Raw genomic sequence first — 10,186 nt, 5'->3', positions numbered from 1 at the left:
CCTTAAATACTGGGAAATATATACAAAATTTAAACATATTTGGGTCTTAAAGGAAACCTGAATAAATTTTCAAAAGTGCAAATAGTACAGATCATATTCTTAGATCACGTATGTTACTAGAAATTAGGAGCAAAAGGAAAAGAAACAACAAAAATTTTTACCTCTTAGAAATTTCAGAACTCGGACTTCCCTGGTGGCACAGTGGTTAAGAATCCGCCTGCCAATGCAGGGGGACATAGGTTCGAGCCCTGGTCTGGGAGGATCCTACATGCCGCAGAGCAGCTGAGCCCATGAGCCACAGTTACTGAGCCCGGGTGCTGCAACTGCTGAAGCCCGCGCCCCTAGAGCCCGTGCTCTGCAACAAGAGAAGCCACCGCAATGAGAAGCCCACGCACGGCAACGAAGAGTAGCCCCCCGCTCACGGCAACTAGAGAAAGCCCGCACGCAGCAACGAAGAAACAATGCAGCCAAAAATTTTTAAAAATTAAATTAAAAAAAAAAAGAAATTTCAGAACTCTTCTTAAACATCGATTGGATGAGAGAGGAAATTAAAACTGAAATTTAAAAATAAATACATCAAAAAGAACAATAATGAAAATCTCACGTGATGAAGTCTGAGAAATGTTAAGGTCATGTTCAGAGGAAAATTCTTAGCATGAAACCTATTTCTAAACATTGAGAATGAAAATACTGAATTGAAAATGCGACCCAAAATTGAGGGGGAAGCAACACTAATAAATATGTAAAAATCAGAGGAAGAGATTAATAAAGATAAAATTAGATATTAAAGAATTAGAAAATGGAGAAGGAGTAGACCTGATAAAGTTGAAATTTGATTCTTTTGAGGAGGAAAAAAAAAAAATCCCACAAAATAAAATAGAAAACCGATGAGGCTCCCTAACGAAGAACAAGTAAAAGAAAAACACAGATACTGGATATTAGAAATTAGAATTTAACCACAAATTCAGAGGAAATAAAAATAAGAGTATGCAAATTGGCATGCCTCACTGAACAGTGTGTGTGTGTGAGTGTGTGTGTGTATGTAATTTTTAGGTAAAAAGAGTACACTATTCTAAATGTGTTTAGTATGAGAAATGCCTGTATTTAAAAATTAGTAGCTTTCTTTATATTCTAAAAATAACCAGTTAGAAAATATCACGGGGAATAGATAATAAGAAAATGACTGACCTGTGGGGGGAAAATGTGCAAACTTTATTAAGGGATTTATTTATTCTGTGTATTTAACAAACCCTCATACAAGATAGGGCTTACTATGTGCCAGGCAGATTTAATCCTTAACAACCCTAGAAGGTAAGTTTAATCATTATCCAAATTTTTCAGATGAAGAAACTGAGGCACAGAGAGGTTAAGTAACTTGGCCAAAGTCACCCAGTATTTAAGCAGCAGAACCAGGATTCAAAATGCACTCGGCTTCCAACGTCTATGCACTTTGCTATCACGCTGCATAGTGAATAAATGCAAAGATACACTGTGTTCCAGGAAGGAAAACCCAGTATCATAAAATGATCTCTTCACAGCTGGACTGAGCTCTCTAGCAAGGGCTGAGGTGCTGACTCTCTGTCCAGGGTGAATATCAACAGAATGGCACCCTCCAGAGGTGCATCTAATTGTGCAGGGGTCAGAATAGAATGGACACTCACCTGTGGGCGATCCATGGGGAAGCCACAGCTCAGAGTGGACCCCCTCCTCTGAGTCTGGTACCTACACATGCAGATGTGCTGGTCCTTTCTAACTCAACATGCAATCTCCTCTTCTCTCAGATCCAGGAGATGGTCCACTCAGAGGTTGCTGCCTATGACTCGGGCCGACCAGGGCCCCTGCTGGGCCGCCCGGCGATGCTGGCCAGCCACATGAGTGCCCTCAGCCAGTCCCAGCTCATTTCTCAGATGGGCGTCCGGAGTGGCATCGCCCACAGCTCCCCGTCACCCCCAGGGAGCAAGTCGGCGACCCCCTCTCCCTCCAGTTCAACTCAGGAGGAGGAGTCGGAAGCGCATTTCAAGGTACGTAGGGATGGAGATGCAAAGGCTTAAGATGCCCTCCTATCAGCAAGGGGACAGGCCCTGCATGGAAATGGTCATCACCTACTTCTAGAAAAGACCAGAAGAGTATAACTATACCCTTTGCTGGAAGAAAAAGGAGGAAAATTCTGGATAAACGTGATGTCGTCCTATTCCTGAATAGCCAATGGGTCATTTCAGTGGCATTGATGGCATTGGCAAGATCCTCAGGGCCATGTCTTGTGACCACTTTGGCCTTTTAGGAGGACCACAAAGATGGGCGGTCCAGCAGTGCTCTGGGCAGCGCTGCAGGATTGCGCACTAAAGATGACTCCCCCCCTTTGGGGGCATGGCCCACCCTGTATCCCTGGAACCAGGGGTGGTCCTGCCTCTTCAAGAACACGTCAGGGACGAGAACTCACCATGTGTCCAGGCTCCCATCCTTTCTTTGCACTGACTCTAGATCTCCCTCCCTGTCGAAGAGCATCTTGTTTTATGAAAACAGAGGCCCCGAAAAGCCAGAGGTGGATGTGCTTGCCCGGAATCTCCCAATGAGCCGCCGGCAGAATCAAGGCTGATTCCACAACGCCTCCCTCCCTTTTTTCTTCATAAGGGCCTCTCACCCCTTTCCATGTGGTGGCCCTGCAGAGGCCTGGGGCAGTAACCATGGCACCCATGCCATCCTGCAGGCACCCTGACCTCCGGGCTGGGGTGGGCACCTCTGGATCCTGGTCCAGCTACATCCTCAGGATAACTTGGTCTCTATTGTAGTCCAGGCGGGGGGCGGTTTTAATTTTATTTTCTTTTTATTTACCAAACCCTTCTAAAACACTTTCACGGGCCAGACACTATTCTAAGGACACGACAGGAATTAATCCACGTAATCTTCATCGCAACCCTATGTGGTAGGTGCCTTTATTATCTTCGATTGGCAGATGGGGAAACTGAGGCACAGAGAGGTTAAGTAACTTATCAAATGTCATAGAACCAGGATTTAAACCAAGGTGGTTGTAGTCTGGCCCCAGCATATGTGCTTTTAACCACCTGCTGTGCCCCATCTGCTCTCCGTCAATTACAAGGTGCATCCGTCCGCATCTCCTATCCTGTTAGAGCCTCGCCACGGTGCTGACAGAACTGAGGCTTGGGGAGGTGAGTGGCTGCAGAGAAACACTCAGGAACAGAACCAATGTGGCTACAGACCGCCCCTCACCGTCCCTCAGATGTGCAGGCCTGAGTCTTATCCACTGGCCCACAGTTTCCTTATCAGTTCATGGTGTCACCTTCATTTCCTTGGTGCATAGAGCCATGGTCTTCACGGCAGGATCCAGGGCCTTTGACCAAAATCCCTGGTCCCTGGTTGGCCTGGGAGTCCTAGTCTGTTGGTGGGGGGGGTATTCCCACCCGCTCCGCATCCTGGAAGCCCTAAGTGAGGTGCTCACAGTATGGTGGTCCTGGCATCTGACTGCATCAGAGGCCGGGTGTCCAGGGTGAGGCCACACCTGGTGACAGTTACATTAACCTCACTCCATCCAACAGCTTCAAAGGGGGTCAGGGGCACGAAGCCACTGGCCCCAAGTCACACAGCTGAAATGTGGTGGAAGAGACTGATCTTATGTAATCAAGGATAATCTTTGGGGATTATTTGTGATCACAGGAGGGGAGAGCTGTTAAGAAAAATATATCTATCCAAAACTAGGAAATAGTCCAAAAACGGATAACTGCACATTCTTTCAATGGCATATTACAGCATCGTCTAACAGACTCTCAAAAATTATCTGATTCTCTGGGAGATTGTGCCTTTGTTTTGATTCCTCCTTCATTTTTTTTTTTTTTTTCCTCCTTCATTATTGATTAGGGGATTTTACACTCTGTAAAGGAAGATGTTAACTTGGGGGAAAAGCAATGAAGATGTAAACGATTTTTGTCTGATTACAAGGCAAATGAACTTTTCCCTGTAGAGACGCAAATGACTTCTGTCCAGTACAAAAGACTAGAAGCCCCAGAGGTGATAGTTTTATTGCTCTCCAGGGCATTAACCAGTTTCTTTCTCTTGTATTTCTTTGAATCAACTTTACCATCATGCTGATTCTCACTGATGAGTTAAATGAAAAATGCAGTATTAAATTTAAAAAAAAAAAGAAAGAAAGAAAGAAAACAGAAAAACCCAGGGCTCATACCCAGGACATGTGTACATGCATGTGTGTGTGTGTGTGTGTGTGTGTGTGTGTGTGTGTGTGTTCAAGCCCGGGGTGGGGCGTGGCCAGCCCCCAGGTGTTGCCTGTGTATAAGCAGGGCTGGGCAAGCAGGGAAAAGCTGAGGAAAAGTCCAGCTCTGCCTGAGGCTGGGTCGGGTCCCCTTTGGCAGGAGGTCCCGGGCTTCTCTGATTTTCTGACTCCTCTCACCTGGGCAGATGTCGGGAGAAAAGAGACCCTCTGCCGACCCTGGCAGAAAGGCCAAGAACCCAAAGAAGAAGAAGAAGAAGGACCCCAATGAGCCACAGAAACCTGTGTCAGCCTACGCGCTTTTCTTCAGAGACACTCAGGCCGCCATCAAGGGACAGAACCCCAGTGCAACCTTCGGGGATGTGTCCAAAATCGTGGCTTCCATGTGGGACAGCTTGGGAGAGGAACAGAAGCAGGTGAGCCTCCATCCCTTTCTGGGCCATCCCTCAAGCCTTTGAGGTCAGACTTGGAAGGTCTGGAACCAGGCCCAGCCTCTGGAACTAGAGACTCTTGCAGAGGTCTTTGCTAGGCTCAGTTTGCCCATCTGTAAGCTGGGGAGGTAGGACCCTTCTGATTTGGCTGTTTTGCAGCTGCATTCACTAGCGACTTGGTTAAGTGGAGAAAAAAACTGGACCTCTGCTTCCTCATCTGTTAAATGAGAACAGGCATCTTCATCCATCTTGGCCTCCAACTCTGAAAGTCTGGGGTCCAAGCCAGAGCTTTCTTATCCGCTGACCAGAGGCCTATGGCCTCCTCTCAGGGGCCTGCAGGGAGAATAGGAGCAGAAATAGCTCCGAGGTAAATGCCAGTTACGAGCCCTGTGAGCTCAGGCTGACCACCTGACCTCTCCTCGATATTGCCCACACCTTGGATCTTTCAGGCCTACAAGAGGAAGACCGAAGCAGCGAAGAAGGAGTATCTGAAGGCTCTGGCAGCCTACAGGGCCAGCCTTGTCTCCAAGGTAACACCTGGAATCCCTAGGCTCAGCCCTGATGAGAATGGGGCCACTTGAGGGATAGAGCAAGAACCACGGCGGGAACGGTCAACAGCATAGATCTTGGAAGGGATGGATAAGACCAATGTGGTCCCTTCTCCAGTGCACCGCCTCTGTGCCAAGCTCATGCTTTACATGCATACTGTACATGTATCTCATTTAATTCTTCCAAGAAGAACCTGATACACAGAGGAGTTAAGTGACCTGCCTGTGAGTAGCCAGCTTGTTAGATGGCTGTACCAGGATTGAGACCCAGTTTTGCCAGTCTTCAGATGTGGCCTTTCCTCCTGTCCTGCACTCTCTGCCTCATTCCTCAGCACCAGCACTGCAGGAGGCTCAGCGTGGCAGTGGTTGTGTGGTCCACGGGGGGGGGCAGAGAGTGGTCTGGAAGCTGCTACAGAGGACGTGGCTTCTGGGTTAGGCCATAAAGGGCCAAGCAAAGAGGGTGTCCCAAATCAAGGGAACAGCCCACACTAAGGCGCAGAGGCTGGGGAGAAGCCTAAGTAGAGGATAGCCCAGCTGGACGATGCTGGCCCCTCAGGCCAGGCTGAGAAGCGTGGGTTCTCCCGTGGGCAGGGGAGCCCCCAGGGATTAAAGCAGGGGTGGTTGGATGGTCAGAGCCAAGTGTGCTGGACCCTGAATTATCTCTGGTGAGTCCCCAGCTCTTTCCCCAGGGGCCTGAGAGCCAGCCAGGAGCCACGCCAGTGGGGGACAAAACCACACGATCTCGTGGCTCAAGTTCTGGCTTATCCACCTTCTCCAGAGTGATTGGTGTCTGTCTCCTTCCAGAGCTCCCCCGACCAGGGTGAGACCAAGAGCACTCAGGCGAACCCACCGGCCAAAATGCTCCCACCCAAGCAGCCCGTGTACGCCATGCCAGGCCTGGCCTCCTTCCTGACGCCGTCCGACCTGCAGGCCTTCCGCGGCGGGGCCTCCCCCGCCAGCCTTGCCCGGACGCTGGGCTCCAAGTCGCTGCTGCCGGGCCTCAGCGCATCCCCGCCACCACCCCCTTCCTTCCCTCTCAGCACCCCCCTGCACCAGCAGCTGCCACTGCCGCCCCACACCCAGGGCACCCTCCTCAGCCCACCTGTCAGCATGTCCCCAGCCCCCCAGCCTCCCATCCTGCCCGCTCCCATGGCACTCCAGGTGCAGTTGGCCGTGAGCCCCTCACCTCCAGGGCCACAGGTAAGCAGGGTCCAGTGAGAACGTGCCCCTCGGGGACCCCTTGCAGAAAGGGGAGGCAGCTTGGGATTCCAAATACTGGCCCTGCCACTCACCGGCTGTGTGACCTCAGCCCTTAGCACCTTACCTCTCTGAGCCTCAGTTACTGCAACTGTGAAATGGGGCGGGTACACCTTGCCTGAGATGCACTGGCTGCAGAGAACAGTTGGCACGTAGCCAGACAGATTCTTCAGATTCTTAGGGTATCTCAGGCCCTCCTCCCTCAGCCTCTGTCCATTTCTGCTCTCTGGCCGGAGGGGTTGAGGCCACTGTGGCTTCTGCCAGATCAACCCTAGCTCCTGGCTCTCCCCAAAGCCTTTGAAGCCAGATCCCCCTAATTGCTCCACAGACACTGGTAATTGCAAGGCTTGCTTGGCCCTGGGAGGTCACTCAGCCCAATAAATCCATTTTACAGAGTGGGAAACTGAGGTCCAGGAAAAGAAAGTCCGTCACCCCCTCCCCCCCATGTAGCTAAGACAAGGGTTGAATTTTCCAGAACATGCTCTACTAGGGAAAAGAAAGGAGCACTCCAGGCGGAGAGGCAGAGCGGAGATTTCTTATAAGCCGGGAAAGTGTCTCTGCGAACACGCCCCCGTACCCCCTTGCTGCCTGAGATGCACCCCATTCGCTCTCCTTTGCTCACCGCCTCCTCCTCCCCACCTCGGCAGGACTTCCCTCACATCTCTGAGTTCCCCAGTGGTTCCGGATCCCGCTCCCCTGGCCCGTCCAACCCCACGAGCAGCGGAGACTGGGACAGCAGTTACCCCAGCGGGGAGTGTGGCATCAGCACCTGCAGGTCGGCCCTCACCCCACTCGCCCACCCTTGGTGCTGCCCTTGTCCTGCCTACACGTGGAGAGTGAGGATGGGATGACAGGGTGGGAAAGGACAAGGGGGACACTGCAGGTCACTGTCAGCCCTGCAGGAGGGCCTCTTGGGCACCGGGTGCCCGTCGTCTTCAGGAGAGGACCAAAGCAAGGCCCCAGAGGGGCTCAGCTGGTCTGGTGCCAGGCCCACAGGGGAAACTAAGGCCTTCACTCTTGCTGTTTTTCCTTCCATCCTGTTTTTTTTCACAAGTGCTTGACATGGCATTCATAGCTAAGCCATCTGTCTTCAGTCAGCTTCCTCAGAAGCAGAGCTTGAGGCAGGGATTTGAGTGACCTCGATGATGTATACATGTTCAGGGAGAACCTGCAGGAGAAGGGGTGGGGGAGGGAAGCAGGCCAGGGCAGGGAGGGAGCTTAGAGAGGGCATGGCCTCAGCTGGAGACTGGCTTCAGCCTGATCCCATGGGAGCTCTGGGCACCAATCACAGCACAGACTTGGTCTCATTTTGAGGTTTGAGCTTTTTGTATCCGCTGAGGACCAGGTGGTCCCCTGCCAGGATTCCAGGAGGGGTGTTTGGTTCTGCCCAGTGGATAGTCAGGGAGGGACCAGCACAGACCCTCATTCATCCTCAGAGGGGCAGCCGAATCCAGGGAGGGCGTGAAGGGCCAGGGAGCAGGTGTCCTGATGTGCCCCGGGCCTTGTGTCCAGGCCCTTGAGGGCCAGGGGGGCGCCTGGGGCGGGGTGGAGGCGTCACATCCACTCTGACAGCCTCTCCTTTCTCCCCCAGCCTCCTCCCCAGGGATAAATCGCTCTACCTCACCTAAGCCCGCCTCCCTCTCCTCCCTGAGGCTTGCTGGAAGGGCACTGCTCAGAGCCTGAAGGGCTGACAGCAGAAAAGAGGCCTTGGCAGGAAGCAGGGTGCCGGAGAAGAGAGAGCAGTGACACGACCACGGCCCCGGGCTGAGTCTCTTCCTCAACCTCCCACCAGACTCTGCAGAGGCAGCGCACCGCCCGCCGCCAGCCCAAAGACCCTGCAGGAACCTTCCGCCCCCTGACCTGCTTGCTCCAGGGTTACTGTGGACCCTGCTGCTCGCCCTGCCACCGTACCCTACGTCTGGACGTCTGGCCCCAGCCCAAAGTCGCGTGAGCCGCCCCTGGACGGATCGCTCTGCAGCAGAAACCCGCCCCCAGATGCACAGGGCAGGGGCCAGCTCAGCCCCAGATGTGCAAATACGGTTTTACAGTGCGAACAAGACATTATGAAACTCATAAACTTGGCTCCGTGTAAGTACTAGTTGACTAAGTGTTTTAGAAACCGTGCTGAAGACACCTGTAAGATTATTTTGTTGCGGGGTGGGACGGGGTGGGGGGAAAGTAGATTCCTTTAAGGTAAGCATTTTCTATGACCCTTAGCACATTTTTTTAAGTGTTATCTTAAGGGAGATGTGCACGAAAGAAGCGGCCAAACCGTTTCCTCGTCTGTACAGCAGGAACCGGACGATTTATAGCCACACTCAGAGACATTGCGCTTTTTTTTTTTTTTTTTTCAATCATACGTTTATTTAAAATGGCCAACAACAACTTCTGTCTATTTATAAGGAACAACTGAGAACAAAAACGCAGCTTATCATAAAGTGTGCGTGCTTTGGGGGCTTGGTTTGGATTTGGGTTCTTAATGTTTGCAGCCGTTTTCTGACCCTGCGAATGTCTGCCTCGGTGCCCCGTGCGTCTCTCGAATTTCTTGATAATAAAACTTCTGAAAAGTTGGCCACAAGCCTGTCTCTCCCTACACTTGGTGAGCCAGGGCCAGGCCTTCTGGAGTGGACTTTGGTGGTGGCTTCACCAGGAGAGAGCCCCTGGTGTCAGTCAGATTGAGGGCAAAGTCCCACCTGCCCTTTCCCCACCCCCGAGGGTCTCTCTGGGTGACAGAGCCCTGCTGGCCTCAGTCTTCCCATCTGTAGAAGTGGGATAATGATGGTGTGAACACGTAGGGTTCTCATGATGATTCCAGGCGCTCTGGCATAGAGTGCTGGCCACGCAAGGGCCCTCACGGGCAGGTGACCGCAGCGAGTCCCTACTGACCCACTCCCTCGCCACCGATGGGGCCTCTGACCTCTGGAAGCTTCCAGTCTGGTGTAGGTGAGAGGTGGGTTCAGGGCAGCAGGAGCCCAGGGCGGGCAGAGGGACCCCTCCAAGCCCGAGCATAGCCAGCATCCCAGACAAGGAGGGACTCAGCCAGGTCTCCTGACAGATTTTAGGGGGTGATACTTCCAAAAAAAGTAATAATTACGTGACTACTTTAACTGTATCTGGAAAAATCACAATCGCTGGTGTAGTGGAGCTTCGGGGAGACTGCAGCTTTTGCGCCCCGTGACACAGCTATTTTGAGGAGGGGGACAGGTGCTGGCACCCCAAACCAGGCCCGTGACCCGGACAGAGGAGGCTCCACGGGCCTGGCCCCTCGTTCTCCAATCATGTATCCCCGTTTCGCCCAGATAACAGCTCCCGAGATGAGGCGCAATTTCTCTGTGGGCAGTTTCCTCACTGGAGGGCATTTTCTAATCCACTTTGGTAAAAGGAAAACCAAACAAAAACAACACGCTGTCATGTCAGTAGCATGATTGCGATGTGAAGCATAAATATTTCATGTGGTCACAATTTCCTTTCCTATGTGGAGCTTGTCAGTAACACACTGATGACTTAGTTTAATAGTCGACTCTTGCTTCTACATTGGAGAAAACAGCATCATTGGGATCCATGCAGACAGCCCCAGATAACAAGACTGCAAGGCTATCGGGTTCTTGCTCTCGAGGTGGACACTCGTACCTGCCCCGCCGCCCATCGCTGCACCAGGAGCTCAGGATGCCTTTGGACACATCCACATGCCGAGGCTGGCCTCTCTCTCA

The 10,186-nt window shown here is 52.0% G+C and overlaps 1 protein-coding gene across 4 annotated transcripts in view; it reads left to right on the top strand.

The window, feature by feature from the left end:
• Nucleotides 1–9,048, top strand: part of TOX2 (TOX high mobility group box family member 2) — a 137,235-nt gene extending 128,187 nt beyond the window's left edge. Inside the window, exons 4-9 of one of the 4 annotated variants that reach the window (XM_036827291.1) lie at nt 1,782–2,021; nt 4,429–4,656; nt 5,121–5,201; nt 6,024–6,419; nt 7,124–7,251; nt 8,269–9,048. In XM_036827291.1, the coding sequence (XP_036683186.1) occupies nt 1,782–2,021; nt 4,429–4,656; nt 5,121–5,201; nt 6,024–6,419; nt 7,124–7,251; nt 8,269–8,335 (1,140 nt within the window). In that variant the 3' untranslated portion in view covers nt 8,336–9,048. Of the gene's footprint in view, nt 1–1,781; nt 2,022–4,428; nt 4,657–5,120; nt 5,202–6,023; nt 6,420–7,123; nt 7,252–8,067 lie in introns of all 4 variants that reach the window. The other 3 variants (XM_036827292.1, XM_036827294.1, XM_036827293.1) reach the window with 3 other exon arrangements.
• Nucleotides 9,049–10,186: the final 1,138 nt, after the last annotated feature.

The sequence above is a fragment of the Balaenoptera musculus genome, chromosome 15 (assembly GCF_009873245.2).
Source record: "Balaenoptera musculus isolate JJ_BM4_2016_0621 chromosome 15, mBalMus1.pri.v3, whole genome shotgun sequence".
In the NCBI taxonomy this organism is placed as follows: Eukaryota; Metazoa; Chordata; class Mammalia; order Artiodactyla; family Balaenopteridae; genus Balaenoptera; species Balaenoptera musculus.
The sequence above is the reverse complement of the archived record's forward strand: the minus strand, read 5'-3'. Positions and strand labels throughout refer to the sequence as shown.